The sequence below is a fragment of the Zootoca vivipara genome, chromosome 2, assembly GCF_963506605.1.
Source record: "Zootoca vivipara chromosome 2, rZooViv1.1, whole genome shotgun sequence".
NCBI lineage: Eukaryota > Metazoa > Chordata > Lepidosauria > Squamata > Lacertidae > Zootoca > Zootoca vivipara.
This window is the reverse complement of record NC_083277.1, coordinates 119,386,333-119,410,757: the sequence shown is the minus strand read 5'-3', so window position 1 is coordinate 119,410,757 and position 24,425 is coordinate 119,386,333. Positions and strand designations below refer to the sequence as shown.

Genomic DNA, 24,425 nt, shown 5'->3' with positions numbered 1-24,425 from the left:
TATAGTTGTATCTTATGTTCACTGTATGTTATGTTCACGTTTAATGAGGGTGGATTTGTGTTCTGGGGGTGGGCAGATTTGTGTTATATCCACGGTATATACAGTATAAAAAATGTAGGCATTGCGCACACGGATGAAACAGCCTTTCTCCATAACCGCTGAACTGAATTGAAACAAATTTGGGCAGAACGTACCTTGCCCATCAGGGAGGGATCTAGCATTTAAAAATTATCAAAAAACCACACCTTTCACACCTAAAACAATAATTAAACTCAAAAAAGTGACGCCCAAATTAGACGTCACCACCAGAAGCTCTGAAGACTCCAGCAGCTGCGCTGCCAGATGACATCACAAAATTCCACAGCAACCAACTGAAAACAGTCCTTTTGCAGCAACAAGGCCCAGCTTTTTCAATAGGCCACAGCATTGCCAAGCAGGGAAAAACAAACAGAATAGGGCCTTTCACAATCCCTGCACAGAGATGAGGCACAACAAAGGGAGGGGGGGAAACACATAGCCATGGGGGGAGGGAGGACCCTGAGTCAGCCAAAGCAGTGGGGGGTGGGTGGGTTGGGACAGGGAAAGCTGAGTAGGCCTACTGCCAAAATGGCCGTTCCACCTCCAAAGCCCAAGCCCAAAGCCTCTCCCGGCGGCTGCATTAATAAACGCCTTGCAGCATTAGGCAGTCGTTCATCATTTCCCCTAACACGCACTTGGGGGCACGGCGAGGGGTTTTTGCTTTTTAATTTAGTGGGCATTGTGTCACATGCGAGGCTACGGCAGCCATTTCAAGTAAGGGCAGTCGTGCCCCTTTTAACCTAGGCTTTATACTATGACTGATTGCCAGCCTCTGCGTCTTTAAAAAAAGCAACAACCATGCACTTTCTCTCCCCAGTTTAAGTCCTCAAACCAACACCACACCCTACATTCAAAACACCTACTCCAAAATTAGAAAATACAAATAACCAAAACAAACAAACCACAAAAAACACAACAGAGCCCAAATCATACAATACCCACCAAAATAAATGACAACCCCAAAAATAAAATTAAACAATAGTAACTTCTGCTTCTCATGTTCTTATTTCAATATATATGTGTGTGTGTGTGTCGCGTGTGCAGTAGCCAATGTATGGAGATACAGGGGGAGGGGCCAACACTGCTTGGGGACAATAGAGGGCTCAGACAAAAGTAAATACTGGGAAATAGAACCCAGAAACTGACAGTTCCTTATCCAAGGATGGGGGCCAATGTAGGAAGATACCGGAGGGAGGGGCCAACACTCCCCAGGGACAGGACAACAGAGTGCATGCTGGGAAATAGAACCCAAAAGCTGACAGTTCCTTCTCCAAGGGTGTGGGCCAAGGTATGGAGAAACAGGGGGGAGGGAGCAACACTCCCTGGAGACAACAGAGGGCTCAGACAAAAGTGCATGCTGGGAAACAGAACCCAGAAGCTGACAGTTCCTTCTCCAAGGGTGGGGGCCAAGGTATGGAGAAACAGGGGGAGGGGGCAACACTCCCTGGAGACAACAGAGGGCTCAGATGGGGTGGGGGGAGGAGGGGGCTCGATAGCTCATGAGTCAGGACAGGGTGGGGCCAGTCACAGGGATGTGCCGGAGGAGTGGAGGGAGACGGGGACTCGATAGCTCATGGGTCGGGACAGAGTGGGGCCAGTCACATGGATGAACCAAGGGGTGGGGGGAGGAGGGGCAGGATAAGTCATGTGTCCGGACAGAGTGGGGGGAATCACAGGAAAGAACCACAGCAATGTGTGGCCGGGCCAGCTAGTTGTAAATAAAATTCCAATAATTTTTTTAAACAAATAATAATAATCCATAATTGGAAAAAAATGTGTCAACTGGAGGATTGGACATGAATGCTGACCCCTCTTATTTGCAAAGAGCTAGGAATCCCAAACCAACATCATGAAAGCAATGATCAACCAGTCAGAGTGAATCAAATTGAATTCTCTTCCTACAACTATGTTTCCTAAAGTGGTTTAACAATCTCTCTTCCCAGGGAACACTGGGTATTATAGCTATGTAAGGAGAACAGGGGTCTCCCGACAACTCTCAGCTTCTTAACAAACTGCTTTCTAGGATTCTTTGTAAAAAGCCATGGCTGCTTCAGGTGGCATGATACTGCTTTAACAGTGCTGTGCAGATGGGGACTTGCTTAAATTTAGTGAAGTCAGAAATTAGATGTTCTAGGAGACTGCAGTGTTCACAGGTGGTGTCCAACTTTTGTAACATCCCCCTTGCTTTGCTGTTACGCTTATAAGCGGGTCATATTGGCACCAAAAGGCACTCTCTGTGTGTGTGTTGCAATTGCAGTAGGGTAAAGGGTTAAACTTTCTTCTCCCCCCTGGATGCTGTATTCCTGATGAACAGTGCTACCCGCTTCCCCTAGAAATTAAATAGAGCAGCACAATTGGCATTGCCCGTTGCTCAGTTCTGAGTGCAGCTTTGTTGACTTTTGCAGACATGCATGGATTCCCGGACCAAGCCAAGCTTCTTCACGGAGAAGACCATGGAATCCTCTATCAAATACATCAACAAGAAGTTTCCCAACTTGGACACACGGAGTGGCACGGTGAGACCCCATGTCAGGGCTGGAGTGGGGAGTTGGAGGGATTGTATTCTCTGGGAACAGGAAGTGGCCATTGCTATTCTCCTGGCTTAAACAATAGTAGCTTTTGCATGAGAAGAATTGCTGCCATCCTGGGTGTATTATTCTAGGGGTTGAGTCAGGAGGCATTTTCTTGATGGCCCCAAATTCCAGTTATATTATATTAACTAGGATAGAGCATAGGTAGAAATATGTTCTATCCCTGAGTAATAGGAAGCTGCCTGTTACTGAGCCACACCACCAACCCATTTATTAAATGGCCTCGGTCCAGTATACCTAAAGGAGCGTTTCCACCCCCATCGTTCTGCCCGGACACTGAGGTCTAGCGTCGAGGGCCTTCTGGCGGTTCCCTCATTGCGAGAAGCCAGGTTGCAGGGAACCAGGCAGAGGGCCTTCTCGGTGGTGGCGCCCGCCCTGTGGAACGCCCTCCCATCAGGTGTCAAAAAGGAAAACAGCTATCAGATTTTTAGAAGACATCTGAAGGCAGCCCTGTTTAGGGAGGCTTTTAATGTTTAATAGTTTATTTTATTTCATTTTTCTTTTGGAAGCCGATGGGCGGGATATAAATAATAAATTATTATTATTATTATTATTATTATTATTATTATTATTATTATTATTAATTTAGCCTAGTAATGTCCATGCGGACTGGCAGCAGCTGTCCAGGATTTCAGGCAATGGCTTTTCACAACCCTATCTTGAAATGCATAGAATTGAAACTGGGACCTTCTACATACAAAGTATGTGTTTAACCATGGAGCTCCAGCCCTTCATAATACACGTGAACGTATGAAAATGCCCTATACTGAATCTAGTCAAGGGCGTTTTCCAATTGCTCTCCAAGGAGACCTTTCCGTTTATAGCCCTGATACCTCCTGAGGTCCCTTCAGCTGGCAAGGGCTGAACATAGGACTTTTTTCTTGTAAACGTGTGTGCTATCACTATACCCCTCTGTACATATTGGGGAAGGCCTTGGTGATATTAATTGCTCTCCATGAATGAAAAGTTTGTAAAGCTGGATAAGTTCATTAGTCTCTTTAAAAAAAATAGTGAAAATGGTAAGTGTCAAGCAGGGGGGGAAGGACTAGGGCCTCTTCTCCCAGTGATGTGGAGATGCTAGGTAGCCATTGTTTATTTGTTCCAGTCTGGAAAGACTTGGCGCTATTGCCCTGTGGCCTGGAAGCAAGTTGTGATGTTATTAAAGGTAAAGGGACCCTGACCATTAGGTCCAGTCGTGACCGACTCTGGGGTTGCACGCTCATCTCGCATTATTGGCCGAGGGAACCGGCGTATAGCTTCCAGGTCATGTGGCAAACCAGAGCAGCACATGGAAATGCTGTTTACCTTCCCGCTGTAGCGGTTCCTATTTATCTACTTGCATTTTGACGTGCTTTCGAACTGCTAGGTTGGCAGGAGCTGGGACCAAGCAACGGGAGCTCACCCCGTCACAGGGATTCGAACCGCCGACCTTCTGATCAGCAAGCCCTAGGCTCAGTGGTTTAACCACAGCGCCAATAAGGACTAAAACATGCAAGCTTATTCTGAATTCATTCTTCCTGTGTTCAGTGGAGCTTATTGCCTAGTAATTGTGTTCAGGATTGTGGTGTCATACAAAAGATAATAATTAGCTGTAACGTGACACGAAAAAAATGAACAGAAAGAGTAAGCCTAAATGTAGCCAGAGTGTGACTAAAATGAATCCAATAGTTTTCGGATCGAGTATTTTACCTGATTTGTTGGTGTTTCATTTTTGTTTGTTTGGTCAATTACTTTGCCACTTGAGTTACCTGTATTTCTGGACATGCAGCCCTAATAAAACTCAATAAATATATTTTGGTTTTGCAAAAATCATTCTGAAATTAAAAGAAATATAAGCTCATTTCTTTAAAATGATGGTGGTGGTGGGGAACCAGGGGCCAGATAGATAGCTTTAGGGAGTCCATTCCCTAGCAAGGGAGCCACTACTGAAAAAGCCCTGCTCTGTTCCCCAGAGGAATGAGGTTGCTGGTGATCAGTCATACTTATCCATGCTTTGTTTGCTTTTTCTTTACAGCAACATTTGGGACCAGTACACAAGGAGAAAGCAGATATTTCCCGGGTACTCACTTCCTATTATCAAACCTTTGCGGATGTAATGGAATTCCGGGTGAGTGTTAGTAAGGATTTGAGATGTTGCTTTGAGGCTGCTATTGGTTTGCCCTGGTCTGACTGGAAAAGCCTTCTACCTTTTTGAAAGAGGAGAGCAGTTGTCCTGTAGTTTTTCTTGACCCCTTTGTGTGAATGACAGGGATGCCTGCATCTGTTGAGTGCTAAGCCTCTGTGGAGTCTTTACTAGGCCAGAAGTCTTCTCCTTGCATATTATAACTTGGCTGACCAGATGAAAAAGAAGACCAGACTCCTACACCTTTCATAGCTGTGCAAAAGTGGTCATTTCAGCTGATGGGTAAGTTATAATAATGTGAAATAATAGTCATAATGCCAAAAAGGGCATCAGAACATTTCCCACTTTAAAAATTCCTTCAGTAGCACCTTAAAGACCAACTAAGTTTTTATTTTGGTATGAGCTTTCGTGTGCATGCACACTTCTTCAGATACACTTGAAACAGAAGTCAGTCCCTTATGTATATACAGAGGGTGGGTGGTGGGTGGGTGGGAATGGGTGATGGGCTGATGGGAGTGGTAAACCTGTAGATAGCTGTTAACAACTGCTGATGACTGCAATTGGTCCTGCGGGGGGGGGGGGGGGAAGCAAGGACCAATTGCAGTCATCAGCAGTCGTTAACAGCCATCTACAGGTTTACCACTCCCATCAGCCCATCACCCATTCCCCCCACCCCCCCCCTCTGTATATACATAAGGGACTGACTTCTGTTTCAAGTGTATCTGAAGAAGTGTGCATGCACACGAAAGCTCATACCAAAATAAAAACTTAGTTGGTCTTTAAGGTGCTACTGAAGGAATTTTTTTATTTTGCTTCGACCAACACGGCTACCTACCTGTAACTAAATTTCCCACTTTGGCATTGCAGAATTTGGGTCATGGCTGTTGTCGGAGCTAGTGCTTTCTACATTATTACATCATCATCATCATTATTATTAACATCATATTTGTATCCTATTATATTTATATCTCGCCTTTCCTCCAAGGAGATCAAGGTGGGATACATTGTTCTCCTCCTCCCCATTTTATCCTTACAACCTACCCTGTGGGGTAGATTAGGCTGAGAGACAGTGGCTGGCGAAGGTGAGCTTCACAACTGAATCCTGGTCTCATGTCTCAGCCCAGCCCTCTAACTGCTATGCCACACTGTCTCTAGGTGGATTTTAACTTGGACACTTTATTTATTTTTATATTAGCAGTCTCATACTTGCTGTTGCTTGGGAATTCTAAGAAACCCAAAAATCATGCAGATTTTAAATCAGTGCAGTTTTGAAAGGTTCAGTTGCCATCTTGATTTGAAATGGCGTCCAATTGCCTCCAAACATAAATGAAAATCTGTTCCTTGATCCCAAGAACCATCGTGCAAAATTTTGTTGTGATATCTTAAATGTATGGTGAACAAACAACTTCCCAAAATATATGGTAGATATTTTATCCAGTTCTCCTTCCCATTTTATTCCCCAGTCCTTCCTCACAATAAAACTGGAATGTAGGCTAGGCATGATTACCCAGTGAGACCAATCAAGGGGTGGGTGGGGTGGAGGCATAGCAACACCCCCTGGCAATGCAAAACCTGTTCAGAATAAAACCAGAAAACAAATTCTACTGTACAAAAATAGAATTAAAATGAAAAGGCAGTCACTTTTGTGGACAGGACATTTGCTAAATAAGCAAAGATAGCAGCCAAATAAATAATCCTGACACATTTGTGCTTAATAAGAAGGCCAGCCTCAAGAATGGAAGGAACAATTTGTTAAAAAAGAAAGAAAGATGAAGTGTTCATGTCTGTTTTAATGCTACACAGAGTTTACAGTTGAATTCATAATCAGGTAGATCTTTAATGTCCAAGGACAGAAACACAAACATCTGTCAGTGTCATCAGCAGCAGTCTCGAGCAAAATCCGAGATGATTCATACAGCTTTGTGGGGGCATGGAGTGGGGAAAGGTAAACAGTTTCATGCTGGGTTGATCTTTCTAACCAGACTGTTTCAAATTGGTGTGGGCGACTGTTGTATAAAACTGGAGGTTGGCTTTTGCTGCCCAACTCCCCAAAGGACTCTGAGCCCCCTATATCAGTTAGAGAAGGATGGATGGAAACAGGATCCAGTGAAAGCAAGGCAGATCTTAATTTTTCTGTTGCAACAGAGTCCCACCCCCCTCCTTCCAAGGAGGTGAGAGAGCCCAAGAACAAAGTGTGCAGGAACCTTTAAAGACTTCAGACATTTCCCAACCCCTTAGCCAAAGAAGACCCTAAAAGCACCATACATAAATCACAGAAATTTGAGAGTGTGGGTTCTCTCCTGTCTGCCAAGATACCTGATAATGTTTTACTGATTGCATTACATGGGCAGTCTGGACTTTCTTTTGAGAGAACTAAATGCCTTAGTTCTTGAATCCTGGTCATAAGCCCACCCTATCCATACATCAAATATGGCCTTAAGACAGGATTTGTAAATGAAAGAACTACTGGAAAAGGTGTCTCCAAGTTATTTCCTTCTGTTGAGGAAAATATTTATAGTCATTAGGAGAACCAAGATGGCTTTTTGGATTGTTCTGTGTGCTAAAAATAATGTGTAGTTTTTCAGGGAATATTTCCTGCATTTTGAAGGGTAAAGGCTTGGTTTTACGTGAAAAGTGTGTGTTTGCTATGTGTGTGTCCCCTAAAATTTTATAACGGCGACCTTGGGCCAGTCAGTCTCTCCATCTCTCTCCTCCCACCCTCTCTCTCTCTGAGTTTAACTCGCCTCACTGAGTTCCTGTAGTAACGTGGGGAGGGGAAGAACCCAGTACAGCCCCTTGCAGGAAAGGTGGGCTATAAATGCAGTAATAAAAATGAATGAGATGCAGCAATGGAGTGTGTGGAGCCCAGTTCTCTACCATAATAGCTTCATTAATGCTAATATTTCTTCTTTAGGACCATGTCTATGAGCTGCTGAACACTATGGACGCCAGCCTGTGCCACTTTGACATTGTGAGTATCTTTTGAATAAAGTATGGATGTGTTGGCTTCTGAGAGTTAAAGGCAGATGGGCATTACTTTTAGTTTAATGCAGAGAGGATCTGCAACTGTGGCCATTATGCCTTATATTTTTATCTTGATCCTGGGCCATTGGCAGCTTAGAAAATCAGTTGGGGCTTCCGGTTCCTGTCTGCCTTAATGGAGTTATCTTCCACGACAATGGGAGATTGTTGGCAAAGGTTAATCAAGGATGATTGAGGATAATTATCCTTGGAAACGGGCTACACTCGCAGATCCTCTTGGTACCTGCCTCCCTCTCTGGCATAGAACGCGGGAGGCAGGGAGGCACTGAGTGCAAAAGCACTTCGCCTCTTGGTAACCCTCCAACGACGCCATTCAGAGCAGAGGTTCTTCTGTTCATTAAAGATTATTTGGGATTAATGTACAGACGTGTGCTGGAAATGATGGGACAAGATCAAAAACTGCCAAATTGAAACAGCTACAAGGTCGTAAAGATTTGAATTGGAAAGAAGACTTCATTCAATCTAAAAGACAGTATGGTGGGGGGAAGCCAACGGCTTCATTGTAAATCCTTTGTTACATAAATGACTTGGCAAACCCCCTGAGAATGCAAAAAAAATAAATTTCATATAGGAGGTGAAGATGAAGGGAGACAGGAGTATAGATAGATATGGATTACAATGACAAACAGAACTGTAAAGAAAACATAATAATATGGAATAATTTTTAAAAGACTTGGAATGTCTACGAAGTTAATTTTTATTTTTTCCCCTGGCTGAGGGGAGGACAGGTTGGACTTTGAGGACTTGCCAAGGCTTTGGCAGGGCGCCAGATCACTCTTCTACAAGTAATTATAGCTAATTTCTTCAGTTGGACTGAGAAGAGTGAACTTGGAGGCTTGTCAGGGATTCGGCAGGGTGACAGGCAACTCCCCTCCTGGGGCTGGAAGTAATGGTGATGGAATCTTACAGCTGCAATCAGAGGGGCTGGAGAACAAAACAGGAGAGATCTATCTAGTGACACCAAGTCAACAGTGCCGCAAGGCATGGCAGAGACCGGGAATAACCAAGATGGACATAATATTTGACAAAGACATAAAGGAACAATTGATTAAGATTAATACCTCACACAGGAAAAAGGAGAACTTCACTAGTGAACTTACAAATTACTAAATGTGTTAATATGAATTGAAGTTAAAACATTGTAGCTGTGGTATAAGGGATTTGATCAGGACTGGATTGTAATTGGATGGAGCAATAGTTTGTAAGCAGAATGAAAGGGAACTAGTAGACCTTGAAGTCCAGCATGCGGGTGGCCACCTAAATTTTATAATTGGCCGTGTGATTTATTTGTATTTGAATTGTAATTGTAATTTGGTATTGATATTATAAGGCTTATATTGGATTTTTGTAATTCAAAATTAATAAAAAATATTTTATAAAAGAAAAAAAATCAGTTGGGTGGGAATAAGGAGTCGAGCAGATAGGAACCAGCTATAGCTATAGCAGAAATCGTCACTGCTCCTGCTGCCCAAGCGAAGCTCAAGCCTGACCTGAAAGCTTTGATAGATCCCTATCAGGTCAGGATAAATCAGTGGGCTGCCTGGCTGGCTAGAGTCTTACCAGAACCTAGAAGGAAGTTAGAGCCCCTTTCCTGAATGACTTACCACAAGGGGCAGCCAAGCATGGATCCTTAAATTCCCAGCTCTAGCTCTGGACAGGAAGTGAATGTCCTCAGTATGTGAGAGGGAAATGGAACCTTTCTTCCCATGCCTTTTTCTGATGAAAACCTCACTTCCTGAAAGCTACTGTTTGACTTCGTAGGGAAGCTTGCTATTGGTGCAAATGGACCACAATTCAAACTTTTTGGCTATTGACAGTTTGCTAACTGAACTGTCAGTATGATTCATCTAACACATGAATGCCTGAGGAACTGTGTCTTTTTTCCATCGAATCGTAAGTTTGAAAGGGCTGGGCAAGGAGATTAATAAATGTTCTCTAGTACATTTTTTAAAATGTCCAAGTAAGGAAATTTTCATTTCATTACCTCTCAAGTATGTTGCTGAACTGATCTTGTAGCATAGAAGTTTCCCCTCTAGACTTAGCAGAGTCTTGCACTCATTGGGAAGGATTGATCTCCTCTTCCTTCTGCCATTAAAAGAAAAGTATTTTGAATTTTGAATTGCCTGTTCTTCACAACCTTTTTGTAGCCTTCAAAGCAGCACTTACTTCATCAGCCGGAAGCAAGACCCCACCTAGTGCCTGTTTAGTGCTAACCATAGTTTGCCCCAATGTCTGAACTGGCAAATTATGGCTTAGTGTTTGTCCTCCAAAACAGAATTGGGAACTAGAATTTAAATGCATTCCTGATTCTGGCAGTGGAAGGCAAATACTACGGTAATTGTGGTTGACACTTGGCACAGTGTGGCAAACTATGGAAAGTAAGAGAGAAGCTGTTTGTCAGAGAGGTGGGGGATTCATGCCGCCTTTTGGCTCATTCACAATCCTCCAACATGGCTTGGAGAATCACACAAAGCGAGCCATTGTATAAGACAGGGAATGAGGAATGTCTTACAGTCCCATCACAATCTGCTTAGATAAGGGATGGGGAGCCTGTGAACTTCCAGGAGTCAGAATCTGCCCAGAGTTTATGTCATTACATTTCCCTTTTTATCAGATAAATAAAACTGATTTTTTTCTTTCCTTCTGCAGCATCTAAACTATGATTTCACCAAGAATTACCTTGACCTGATTGTCACCTACGCATCTGCCATCTTACTCCTTTCTCGTATTGATGACCGCAAAGCCCTGATTGGCCTGTACCAGTGTACCTATGAGATGATCCATGGATCAGGGTCAGTATCCATATATTCCACTCCCTTGGCCCAATAGTGCATACCTAATGCCTAAAGCAGGGACCCAGGTGGCGCTGTGGGTTAAACCACTGAGCCTAGGGCTTGCTGATCAGAAGGTCAGCGGTTCGAATCCCTGTGACGGGGTGAGCTCCCGTTGCTTGGTCCCAGCTCCTGCCAACCTAGCAGTTCGAAAGCACATCAAAATGCAAGTAGATAAATAGGAACCGCTACAGCGGGAAGGTAAACGGCGTTTCCATGTGCTGCTCTGGTTTGCCAGAAGTGGCTTTGTCATGCTGGCCACATGACCTGGAAGCTATACGCCGGCTCCCTCGGCCAATAATGCGAGATGAGCACGCAACCCCAGAGTCAGTCACAACTGGACCTAATGGTCAGGGGTCCCTTTACCTTTACCTTTTTAATGCCTATAGCAATCCCTAACAGGTGGATATCTGGCCTTTTCTTGTCAAGTATTGAGGCAGAGGTAACACTTCCCCCACCCCAACAGCTATTTTGCTGTTGTATCCTATTACCGGTATAGTTAGACGACCATTCCTACCCTTTAAGCTAAATATGCCATCTGTAGCTGAAACCTACCATTTTCTCCTCAAAGATATGGGCCTTTCCAGGTGCTCTGTTGTTGCTTGGCTTTTGTGGGAGATTCAAATGCAAATTATTTCTTTTATTCTGTATTAGTATTGTTTTTGCTTTGTAAAGTGTTATGAGAGCTTTGGGTTGAAGAGCCGCTAATAAAGAATGTAAATAAACAAATCCCGCCCTGCCCCCCAAGCTAGCCCATCTATTGAAAGGAAATTGCATTAAACACCAGTATTTTGATATGGGAAACACAGTTCCTCCCTCTGCTTTCCTCGTTAGCAAGAGGACTGCGTGGAATGTCCTTGTGCACACATTTCATTCTGCCATGCCTTCACCCTTTTGAGAAATTTTCAAAACAACGCTTTTGATTTGTTTCTACAAGTTTTCTAGAAATAGGCCGCTCTATGATGCCCCTTTCCACCAGCAGCACTCAAGTCGTCTCTTTTCCTGGAGGAGAAACACCAGCCAGGCTTCCTCCTCCTCCACAGCAATCCCCTTGCTTTTCTTTATTTCCCTCACCCCACCACCAGCATGGGAGCACACATCTTCTTCAAGAAGGAAGGAAAGAAAAAAGCAGTTAAATAGGCCAACCCCACCCCATCATCCTGTCATCACCACAGCATGAGAACCCCTTCTCCTGCAAGGCAACCCTCCCACACTATTGGAGACCAGATGTTGCATTCTCCTGTATTTTGCGTTGTTGCCTGGATTGGCCCAATAAGGTTCTCTGGAGCCCAGGGCTTCTGTCATTGGAGCACTCTTGTCATGCTCTTGCAGTGAAATGGGTGGGCACTGTCAGTGATTGAGGAGGGCTTCTGTTGCTGGCAAACACCTCTGACTCATTCCTTATCTGGCTATAGTGATGCCAGTTTCCCTCGGTTGGGTCAGATGATACTGGAGTACGAGAATCCCTTGCGCAAGCTGATGGAAGAGTTTGGGCCCCATACCAAGGTGAGATTAAAATAAAGAATGAAGTGGGAGGCTTGGGAGGCACCAAAGGGGAGTGTATGGGGACAGTGTGGTGCCCACAGGCATGGCGTTGGGGTCTCAGCATTAGACTCCATCTCCATTAACTTCTTAGCACATCCAGATTCACATTATGATTTTGTAACATGCATTCTTCCTGCATGTGTTGCTGTGTGCTCAAGGATGGGAGTGTTGGTTTCTATGCAGTATCATTAAGCTGCTTTGTGCTGAATCAGACCAGTGGCTCATCTAGTCTTGTCAAATTGTAGAGTGTGACTGGCAGTGGCTCTCCAACATCTTGGAGATCTTTCCCAGTGCTTGGTCCTGTGAGATCCCTTTTGTTAGAGATGTGAGGAATTGAACATACAAGGTGTGACTGGAAAGTTTGGTGAGTGGTCGCAGAAATCAGACAGCAAGAAATATTTGAACATACAACCGACATCGGAAACCCACAAAATGCTCACCATTGTGTACGGAGATGAAGCTGTAACTCGAAAGACAGTGTATGAGTGGTTTAAGCGTTTCCATGAAGGGCGGCAACCATTGAAGATGACCCTCGGTCTGGCAGACGGTTGATGAGCAGAACGACGGCAAATGTTGACAGTTCATGAGTTATTGATGTGGGATCGGTGTTTGTCCATCCGAATGATGGCGGAAGAATTGCATATTCCGTGTGAAATGGTTACTGAGTTGTCGCACCCTCCATACTCTCCCGATCTGGCCCCATCAGATTTCTTTCTTTTTCCAAAACTGAAATCTGCTCTGAAAGGGCACAGATTTCCCAACATTTCACATGTCCAAGCTGCTGTGACGAGGGAACTGAAAGCAGTACGAAAAGAGGACTTTTCCAGAAGTTTCCAACAGTTCTACGAATGTTATCAATGGTGCATTGTATCAGAGCGGGCCTATTTTGAAGGTCTGTAAGGTATGTATGTTCAAATATTTCTCGCTGTCCGATTTCTGTGACATTCACCGAACTTTTCAGTCACACCTTGTAGAATCATAGAATGGTAGAGTTGGAAGGGATCCCAGGAGTCATCTATTCCAAACCCCAGCAATGCAGGATCTCAAAGCACCCATGACAAATGGCCATCCAACCTCTGCTTAAAAACCCCCAAGGAAGGAGAGCCCACCACCTCAGAACCTGGGAACTGATGTGTGCAAAGCATGTGCTGGACCTCTGCATTGTGGTTCCCTGGAGGTGAATGTGGTTCTGTAGTTGGTTGGAGAGAATGAACATTCTTTGCTCCAATTTTTCATGGTGTTGGTTGAAGGGGTAGCCCAATTACAATTCTTATTGTGAGCTTCTTCCCTTTTCTTTTGCTGTTTCACAAGTGCATACAAATAACATTTTGAGAAATGTGTGGGGAGTTTTGGTGGCAGCCGTGACTGGAACGGGAAGTAAAAAAGAGGGAAGTAGGTGAACTGCAAAACCAGAAAAAGCTAAAAATCAAGTCATCTGCATGCCTGGGGGGCGGGGGGGTTAGAGAAGGGATAGGGGAGGAAGGACGGCAAATTTATCCAGCTTTTGAACCAACACTGGGTGATCCCAAAGCAAGCAGGAGTTAGGTCTGTGTTGCAGAATTGGTCAATCCAGTTAAAAATTTCGGTTAATATTTGGATGCTAGTTGTCTGCCATCTGTGGGTAGAGTACAAGTTGAGGAAAACACATAAGTGTGGGGCACTTGTAGGGGAGAAGTAGTGGGTGACCAGGGGATACTTAACTTTCCCTTGTAAATGCCTGAAATCTGGCTGAAGCTGAGCTGTGGGGGAAATTCCTCTAGGGGAGCATTAGCAAGAGAGAAAAAGCAAGTATGGGAAGATTTAAGTGCTCCTCCCACCTGCTTGATGCCAAGGGTAACATGTAGTTCTGCTTTCTCTCTCCCTCTCTCTGTATTTTGTCATTTCGTGCTGCTAACAGAGTTCTCTTTCCAGGCTGTGAGCAATGCACTCCTTTCGCTGCACTTCCTCTTCGCCCGTAGAAACCACTCAGCTGATCAGTGGCAAAGTGACCAACTCTTCAGTCTGATCAACAACCCGGCGAACATGCTAGCTCCTGCCAGTTCAGACACGGTGAGTGTGTCTGTGTAGAGAGAGACAGTGACACTTTCGCTACCTGTCCAGCACAGCCCAAACTCAGGCTTCTGGAGCATCTTAAAATCAGAGGCCTGCATTTTGGATCAGCACTGCTACCTTTTACAGAGCTCATATACGCAGGCTCTGCCCCCTTGTAGATGTTTCTTGAGTTTCAACCGACTTCAGAGAGGTAATTCACTGTTTCCCAGCATGCAGTGCAAGCTGACAGGTCTTGATTGTGATGTCATTGAGGCTATAATGCTGACAAGTTCTGTTACTGTTGGCAGTTGAGCTAGAGCAGGGATGTGGAACCAGCTGGATGGTAGTGCTTTGTGGGCAACCTGCAGGGTGGGGGTGAGCACTTGCCACCCAGGTGCACCAAGTGATTTTCAATGAGGGTGCTGGGCCCCTCAAAGTTCTGCAGCAGCTGTGCATGCACACTGTGGGGTGTGCTCATGTCATAGGAGTAAGTCGTGGGGTGTCCCCACAAAAACATCATCACTTGTGCAGGCTGCAGGAGGGCACTGGCATCATGTGATGTTGTAGGGCGTGCTGGTGTTGCATGACCGTGGCCCCCTCGATCACAGCCACGGCCCCTTCAATCATGATGCTACCAAAGGGGGAGGCCACAGAGACAGAAAAGAGAGCAGGGTAATGGATGTGAATCTTAAGTTTGTATAGTGGGCTACTTTCCACCTATAGACAAGTTAAGGTTCAATGTGGGCAAGCAAGAGGTTCCGGGCAATTGAAAAAGGCCTGAAGCAGGGCCAGTGAAGATCTAGAGAGAAGGGTTTGGCCTTGGGAAGAGATACGGCTTGGGGAGAGTCCCAGAGGCTGCAAAAAGGGCGTCTGGAGGGCTGCAGGTCTGAGTTCCCCCTGCCTCTAAGCAAGAGAGTGAACTGCTGCAGCAGACTGTAATGCTGGCTGTTCTACCAAATGGTTCCCATGTGCACCCAATGAGGCCTTGCTACTCCAGACCTCCTAGGAAAATTATGCTGCACACATTAAAAAACCTTAGTAGAGGCACTGAGTGTTTAGGAAGGAAGATGATGATACCAGATTTCTGTAGGCAGAAAACACATATTTCTTTCCTCTTCCCAGATGGCCTGTGAATACCTTTCTCTGGAGGTTCTTGAGCGTTGGATTGTGAGTAAGTCGCCACATTGTTCTTTGCTGATCTGGTAGGCTGGGGAGGATCCAGGCTGGGTGGTCAACCTGGAACCTTGACTCAGTACAGCAAGTACTGTAAGTGTGCATGCGCACGAAAGCTCATACCAATGACAAACTTAGTTGGTCTCTAAGGTGCTACTGGAAGGAATTTTTTTAATTTTGTTTCAGTATAGCAAGAAATCTTATCCAGAGCTGACCCCTTTCTCATAGCCAAAAGGTGCAGAAATTGTCCAAGATCATCTTCATTGGCCGCAGTGGGCATAGGGAGACATATGCTTGTGCTCTGGGTTCCCCACCCCCTGCCTCACAAATTTAGCACCCAGGTAAATTCTAGGGCAAGAAATGCTATGGTTTGTAATGCATTTGCTTGATTTGCACAATTCATTTTGCTCCTGGAAGTGGGTGGCAGGGAGCGGCTAGCTGCTGTACTGAGCAGGGAGGGTCAGTGTCCATTGCTTCCTTATCCTTGCCTTTGATCAACTTCTACGCCTGCAGTTGGGTTCTTGCTGTGCCACAGCTGCCTGGGCACTACTCAAAGCTGTCTGGATCTGTGGCGGGCAGCGCTCCGTGGCTCTCTCTACATTGCTCTAGTACGAGATGAAGTGCTTTCTATTCACAAAGTGGCGGAGGAGGCCTTCAGCAGCATCAAAGGGTAAGAGACATGTGGAGGTGAGTTAGACCCACAGGCAAATTTTGGCAGGTTTGAATCCCCTCTTTTACACTAATGTTAGAAGTACAGGAGTGGTACAGTTGTTAAGACTCCCACTTGACTATGAAGCTCACTTGGGTGATGCTCTTAGACTAAGCTACCTCACAGGGTTGTTGTGAGGTTAAAATGGGGGTGTTGGGTTGATGAAGGGCTGTGCATACCACCTTGAGCTCCTTGGAGGAAAGGCAAGTTATAAATGTGCTTATGAGTGGGAGCGTCCTCCTGTTTTGTATTCGTTCACCCTCTGTATACATGAAACTGCCATCCATTGAGTCACACCTTCGGTCCTTCATGGCCAGTACTGCTAATTGTGACTGGCAGTTGTTGTCCAGAGAGTCAAATGCAGGTTGTCTTTCCCATACTTTCTTCCTGACATCTTTATCTGCAAATGCCCTGGATTGAACTTGTGACCTTCTGCACGTACAGTATGTTCTCTGCTCCTGAGCTGTAGCTCGTTCTGGAAAACATCACAAGAGACAAGGAAGCTTTGGTGTAGCCATTTTAAAGTGACGGGTTTGCCACTGGAATCTGATTTTAAAAATCATTCAATTTTTTAAAAACTTGTCCTTGCACAAAGTTGGCTTTGCTTGGATGGACGAAGCAACAGAACATAATGTTTTGGAGGGGTTTGGCTGTGATCTCTCTCTCTCTCTCTCTCTCTCTCTCTCTCTCTCTCTCTCTCCACAGCTATGGAAAACGCATAGCTGATATCAAAGAATGTAAAGAGCACGCTGTAGCAAACAGGTAGGAACGACCCTTTGCTTTCTTGCTCATTGCTTTGTCTGCCGTATTACTGCCTAGGTCTGCACTTTGTCTGCTCCAGGGTTTTGCCTAGTAGGTAACCAGATCTCTTCTGCTTAATACTTTGCCTCACTAGCTTTACCTTTCCCCTCATGTCTGAAATTTGCTTCCCAGCCCCATTTGACCGATGTCCCCATCATCCCTATTTCTTCAGTATATCCCACCAGCTACCCTTTGTTGCCACCTTTTGCCTTATACACTTAGATGTCCTCCGTTAAGACTGTGGTCCTGTACATCAGGGGTAACTAACCTTTTTTGGCATCTCGATGCTTTCAGCCATGGCCAACCATGCAGTTTCATGCAGGCCAGGGGCAGGGGTGGCTAAAAGTTGGTGTATCCATCCCACACTCGCAGGCACACACAGACACTTACTTGCCCTCGACATCAGCTATCTGTGCAAAGAAGCTGTTAAAGACACAAGCTCCCTCTCTGCTCACCTCATCTAATGATGGGTCTAGTAGCCAGGAAGGAGACAGTATGACTCCCCATTGGAAAAACTGAACTCTGCCCAGCCCCGAGCTGTGTCTGCTTTGTTAAATATGTTTCTGCCACCACTACAAAAATCAATCAGTTCTTGGAGGGCTTCTAAAATCTGCTTGGAGGACTGGATCAGACTTCCAAAACTGGGGTTAGCCACCACTGTCGTACGCACTTACTCCCAGTTTGAAGCCCCACTGAAGTTAGTAGAACTAATTCCTGAATAAACATGTACATGATTGCACCATAAATCTCCTTTGGAGAAAGGGAAAAGGTAGCCCCACTTTTCTGCAGCTCCTCCTGCATGTTCCCTCTGAGGTCCTGCCATCCACCTGCTCCCTCATCTGTTGCACAGCACACCTAGGAGTCTGCCCAGCCTGAGCATTTGGTGGACAATTCTAGGCATCATGCGAGGGCATCCAGTTGTTTGTCATTTTAGATTATGGTGCTTTTACTGCAATTTTCTGCGTCTAGTTCCAAAATAACTTGACCAGCCTTGGATACTATGTACCTTGACTGAGTAAGTGGGCGTTGTCATTTGCTGCTGCTTGTGGTGTGTCAGATGGGGCCTGGGGCAGCTGTCATCTTCATGTGTGAACCTTCCAATGGTGTCTTGACAGTGGGCAGCTGCATCGAGGTCGGCGCCATTTCCTGAGGAATGCTGTACGGGAGATGGAGACCATTCTGGCCAACGAGCCAGGGCTTTTGGGGCCAAAGGCAAGTGTTGCCCAGAGACAGTGGGGTAGACAAGAGCTGGGAATGTGGGAGAAGACAGTCTTGCATGCATGATGTGTTTGAGTTGGGCAAGTGGGCAAACACGTGTGTGTGTGTGTGTGTGTGCGCACACACACACGCGCGCACACACACACACGTCTATATACATTTGCCTATGCAAGTGTGCCTGGGGAGAAGAAGCCAAATGTAAGGGTGTGTATACATATTTTTTACCTATTAATTGAAAACAAGCAATTACAGATTGATTTTCAAATTAAAATAATGAAATGTTAACATAAAACCACAGCATAAAAACAGTGCAGAACCAGAAGGTGGTGAATTTCAATCTGAATAATCGCAACCATGCACCTGACGTTAAACTCCAGCAAAGCCGGGATGAACAGCCAAGTCCGTCTTGACCCCTGTCATAGCAGGGAAGCTGTCCCAAAGCTGGGGCACCATCACCACCGAGGAGCTTTCATCCCATGTTGCTGCCAAATGCTGTGTTGACCTTATATTTGAGTCTGACTTGATACGAATGTGGTCCTTACCTATATTGGCTTATTTTTTGACATCATACAAAACCACAGTAGAAAGGGGTCGGGCAGGAAGGGTTGTCTAAAAAGCAGTGCCTATTTTTATCCTGAAATTCATGTAGTTTCTGCCTCTTGAGAATCAAATCTTTTACTAAAAAACAAACCCATCATAGTTCCAGCTTTCCTGGTTGCTTTATCTTTATACTGTAATGTATCTGAACAGTCCCAAGGGTATTTGCAGCAGTCACTAGAAGCCAAACTATATGCAGCAGCAGCAGCAGCAGCGGGTTATATGTTTTAACCACCGGCTGCTCCCTCCAATCATGAGTAAAATGAAAAGTGTGATTTAAATGGCAAAGGGGGCATTAGGGGAAGGGAGCTGAACCCTCCCCTCCCCACTGCTTCTCTTCCTTCCAGCAGGTTTTCTTCCAGTTAGGTAGAGCTTGAGGGAAAATGGCACTGAGAGTTTCCAGGAGGGTGTGCGTGTTGCGTGTGTGAGGAAAGAAATCCCGTATAGGAACATTTATGTATTTATAGATCTATATAGATCTATTTCATGCATAAGTATTTATGTTTCCAGTTTTTACCCTTCTGCTTTTCTCATCTTTGCATATTGATGGTCCTCTCAGGTCTCTCCTATTCCATGTTCCCTTTCTCCTTCGTCACTATAGTGGCAAAAGGAAAATTTGAAGCACAGGAAAACATAAGTTAGAACAAGCTACAATCAACAAATGTCATTACAGTGGTACCTCGGTTTATGAACACAATTGGTTCCGGAAGTCTGTTCATAAACTGAAGCGTTCATAAACTGAAGCGAACTTTCCCATTGAAAGTAATGGAAAGTGAATTAATCCGTTCCAGATGGGTCCGCAGAGTTCGTAAACCGAAAATTCGTAAACCGAGGTGTTCATAAACCGAGGTTCCACTGTAATTAGCATGATGGATCTCCCCACCCCCGCCCCCTGTTTTAGGCTTCTCATTACGCAACATACAATTCAAGGCATAGCTGCCAAGTCTCCCGTCTTTCGCGGGAGACCCCTGTATTTTGTTACCATTTCCCGCTGTTATCCCGAATTGATTATATCCCATAAATATCCCGTAAAGCTCCTGCCAGCGGCCATGTCCCGGCTCCCGGCTGTCTGCGCATGTCTGGACATGCGCAAAAGAGATTTCTGGTGCCCAGACATGCAGACACAGGCAGCCCGGCACCAGAAGTCACTTCTATGCATGTCTGGACATGCGTAGAAGCGACTTCCGTTGCCGCTCTGCCCATGTCTGGGCACTGGAAATTGGGCAGCGCTGGCATTGGAAGTCGCTTCTACTCATGTCTGAACATGTGTAGAAGTGACTTCCGGTGCCGCGCCACCGCGTAGAAGCGACTTCCGGTGCCGCGCCACCGCTGATCTCGGATTTTTCAATCCGGGAGTTGGAGGGAATGATTTAAGGACATCGGCTAAGTAGAATACAATAGCTTTTTTAAAAAGTTAATGTGCAGTGTTGGGCCATATTGAATGTCCCTTTCTTGAGCTGGCCTTACTGATTTGAAGGGAGGGAATATTTTTCTCATAAGGTCCCTTCTCCCTCTTTTCCCCACAACAGGCTGTTTATGTCTTCATGGCCTTGTCGTTCTGCCGTGATGAGGTAACCTGGCTTTGCCGACACAGTGAACATGTTAGCAAGAGCAAGAACCCAGAAGAATTCACTGACAGGTACTGATTTGGGTGTTTTTTTGCTTAAACTATTTATGAATAATCATTATATATACACGTGACCCTGAAAATCAATACACAAATCGTAATTACCTTCCGATATTAAAAAGTTCTATGTCTGCATCTGTTCTAGAATTAGAGTCCAATTTTCCTGCCCCTGAAATGTCTCTTTGTGTGACATGTTTTCTTTCCCACAAATCCTTTTATGACATGTACTGATGGGGTGGGTTCCAAGAATGGGGGTGTGGCTTGAAGATGGGGTGGAGGGGATGGATCCCAGCATGCTGAGCACAGGTGGATCTTGCCCCTCTCCCCCAGTTCTTGACCATATAGTGCAGAGTGAACCCGTGAAAAGGAGGACGCAGCTTCCATACTCCTAATAGTTAGGTAGGGAGCTGCGTATGTTTAGCCTGGAGAAGAGACGGTTAAGGGGTGATATGATAGCCATGTTCAAATATATAAAAGGATGTCATATCGAGGAGGGTGAAAGGTTGTTTTCTGCTGCTCCAGAGAAGCGGACACAGAGCAATGGATTCAAACTACAAGAAAGAAGATTCCACCTAAACATTAGGAAGAACTTCCTGACAGTAAGAGCTGTTCGGCAGTGGAATTTGCTGCCAAGGAGTGTGGTGGAGTCTCCTTCTTTGGAGGTCTTTAAGCAGAGGCTTGACAGGCATATGTCAATAATGCTTTGATGGTGTTTCCTGCTTGGCAGGGGGTTGGACTGGATGGCCCTTGTGGTCTCTTCCAACTCTATGATTTGATTCTAGGTGGAAGGGGGGGATTGCAACAGTTTTCCTTGGTCTCACATTTTGGGGCAGTGCCATGTGTGGGTGGAGGGAAGGGAAGAACCTAATACTTGTTGGAATTGGGTAAAATCCTCTGGCATGAACTTGGGGAGTATTGTATCCAGGCTGGCAGGTCAGAGGTTTGTCTTTGTAGGGGTCAACAGCCAAGGGAACCTCACACATACAGCATACTAGGACACCTAGTTCATAGAATCACAAAATTGTTGAGTTGGGGATCATTGAGTCTAACCCCCTGCAATGCAGGATTATGCAGCTGCCCATATGGAGATTGAACCTGCAACACTGGCGTTAGGAGCATCACACTCTTAACCAACCGAGCTATCCTCTCCCTATATTTCATCCAAAGTCTCATCTATCCCCCCTTCAATGGCATTCTGAAAGTTAGTCATAACCTCCTTTTTTAAAGAAGGCATTTGGGTTGTAGGTATCTGCTTTATTTATTGTATTGGTTTATTAATCTGCTGAAATGATTCTGTGGGTGTACAGTGGGGCTGTGTATTCTTCCTCACCCCACTATTTTTTGTGTTCATTTCTTGAAATGATATTTTAAATTCGCCAGCTGCCTTTTTTATAAGGGAAGGTGGGGTTCCAAATGTTTCAAATAAGCAAACAAACATTCTGTCCTGCCTCTCACCAATAGCTACCTGGCTGAGCTGCTGTTTCTGATGGAAAAGCTCTGTCGCCTTGTCCGACGGCACCAAAATATCCTCCAGCGCTACCATGTACAGTACTTGTCACACTTCGATGCCCAGGTGCTCAGCAACATCATCCAGGTATGGGAGCTGCAAGGAAGGAGGAAGACGTGTGGTTGATGGGACTATGAGTGGTCGTCTCTAGGAGCTCCCAATTCCAGTGAGATTCCTTATGTGAGATCTCCAGATGTGAGATCTCCAGATGTGAGAAAGGAGAGAATGGACAGAGAATAATTAAAATGCTGCAAATTAGGCATATCTCAGTGTTAGGGATTCATACCTTGCATGCAAATAGTCCCTGACAGTCTCCAGGTTCCCAGGTTGCAGATACTAGAGCAGACTGCTAGTGAGAGTCAACAAATCTGGACTGGATCATAGAATCTAAGAATTGTAGAGTTAGAAGGGTCCAAAAGCCTCATCTAGTTGAACCCTCACAATGCAAATAGAGCAGCTTTTCTCAACCCAGTGCCCTACAGATGTTTTGAATTACAGCTCCCTTCAGCAATGATGGGTGTTACAGTCCAAAAACATCTATTCTGGAGGGCATCAGGCAGGGCAAGGCTGAAATGGACCAACAGACTGGCATGGTATAAAGCAGCCTGACACCGTCTGCTGTGATGCTATAGAGCAGAATCCTGTTCACAAGGCGGGTGCTTGCATGAAGTAGGGTGAAGCAATTTCCCCTCGGCGGACAGTGCAACCTCTGCCCCTGCTGTCGCTCTGCCAACAGCCCCGCCACAGCTTCACCTGTGCCACTGTCGCTGCCACCACAGTGCCCTTGCCCTCAGCACTAACACATCCTCACCCCTGCCATTGCGTCATGGTGGCAGTGTGGGTGCTGCCATGGATGAGGGTACAGCGTGGACACAATGGTGGGGGCAGGGAGAGGTGCCAGATCTGCTGGGGGTGGGGGCAACACATTTTGCCTACAGAGACAAAACATCCCAGGCCTCCCCACAATTCACAAGCCAGAAATTATACAAGAGAACAAAGGGGGCACTCTGGGATTATATCCTTGTCCCGAGGCCTTCGTTTCTTGAGTTTATGAATAGCCTCACTGCCCAAAGACACTCAAGGGATGTACAAGTTTAAAACTGCCACATCAATTCATTAAATAATCACGTTCACTGAAATCCATTGCAAACAAGCTACTGTATATAAATGCAACTAAAGCACTGGCCCCTTCTCTGTTGCCTCTTGCAGGACCTGACTGTGTGCCCTGAAGAGGAGTCTGTGATTATGTCATCCTTTGTGAACTCACTCTCATCCCTAACCATCAAGCAAGGTAGTTATTGTGTCAGCTGGAGGTTGCTACGGATGGATGTGGGCATTTTAACCCTTCCTGTACAAGAGTGACTCAAATTGAGTGCCAAGCGAGGGTTACGCTTTGTGATTGGAATATTATTTGCCAAGTTGTGCATAATTTGTGTGGTTTTGTTTGAATCCTGCTTGTGTTAGCAGTGGGGTTGGGTTAAAGCTTTCTGACTGAAGGAAGCTCTGCTCAGCTTTGGCTTCTGAGAGTTGACCCACGGAGGCTTAGCCACATTCAAGTCTATGATGAGTCATAAAAGTCAATGGTCTCCCCGTAGGAGAATCAAACCCCGGTCTCCGCATGACAGGCGGGGATACTTACCACTATACTAACGAGGAGTTGACAGGGTCCTGATGGACCTAGAGCAAAGCTGTTGGCGTTTGATGTAAGGCCAGATTGTAGGTGCGAGTAAAATCGGAGCCCACTGCATCCAGGAACAAAGGGATGGTACTTAACCAGCCTATAAACTCCTCTAGAAAGGGCTGTCAGAAGGCAAATCATTTTTCTAGGTGGAGGCCTGTCTTCCTACTGCATTTCATCCTAACTTTTCTCATCTGTGAGGCCTATGAATGGTGGAAGAGACCCCCGTGGCTCTTTCTAGCAGCTTTCCCTCTGTTAAATGCTTTTCTTCTTTGCAGTCGAGGAGAAGGAGAAATTTGAATTTTCTGGGCTGCGGCTGGACTGGTTCAGACTGCAGGTAAGATTCTTTGCCAGGATTTGCTCCACTTCCTCTTCTGTCCCAGCAACATGCTGGTGGAGATGGTGTCCTGTGCGGTGGGAGACCTTGCTGCCTCTTAGGACTTTGCATGCTGCCTGCTTGGCCGAGGGGCTGAGGCATCTGGAGGGGATCACAGTCAAACACATAAAGGAGTGCTGGCTGGTCTTGTTTATCCCCACTTGAAATTTTTTTTCCTAGAAGTTGGAAGTTCCTCTATTTTTTCCTAGAAGTTGGGAGAAGGAGCAGGGTAAAATAGCTGCTTAAGGAGAGAGGTATGAGAAGGAAAACAACAGACAAAACAAGCTGCCCAAGTCTCCTCCTTCCCTGTGTATTTAAATCTTTTCCTGCTTTCACTGTTGTTGGTGCTGGGAGACTGCAGACACCCCGTGGTGCCAGGCTGCTTTCATGTGGGGAGGGCTCTGAATGAGGTATAACTGAATCACTCTGACATGACAAACCCTGTGTTGCAGTTCACACACTGAGTAAGTAGGGGCTAAAGAGTCTTTTGCCTGTGCTG

General features: G+C 45.5%; 1 protein-coding gene across 1 annotated transcript in view; it reads left to right on the top strand.

Moving 5' to 3' along the window:
• Positions 1-24,425, top strand: part of NCKAP1L (NCK associated protein 1 like) — a 76,012-nt gene that overhangs the window by 4,775 nt on the left and 46,812 nt on the right. Inside the window, exons 2-15 of the mRNA XM_035101287.2 lie at positions 2,484-2,594; positions 4,684-4,776; positions 7,706-7,762; positions 10,483-10,625; positions 12,080-12,170; positions 14,121-14,258; positions 15,363-15,411; positions 15,927-16,083; positions 16,828-16,884; positions 18,039-18,135; positions 20,268-20,377; positions 21,827-21,959; positions 23,082-23,163; positions 23,829-23,887. Of these exons, the coding sequence (XP_034957178.2) occupies positions 2,484-2,594; positions 4,684-4,776; positions 7,706-7,762; positions 10,483-10,625; positions 12,080-12,170; positions 14,121-14,258; positions 15,363-15,411; positions 15,927-16,083; positions 16,828-16,884; positions 18,039-18,135; positions 20,268-20,377; positions 21,827-21,959; positions 23,082-23,163; positions 23,829-23,887 (1,377 nt within the window). The remainder of the gene's footprint in view (positions 1-2,483; positions 2,595-4,683; positions 4,777-7,705; positions 7,763-10,482; positions 10,626-12,079; positions 12,171-14,120; positions 14,259-15,362; positions 15,412-15,926; positions 16,084-16,827; positions 16,885-18,038; positions 18,136-20,267; positions 20,378-21,826; positions 21,960-23,081; positions 23,164-23,828; positions 23,888-24,425) is intronic.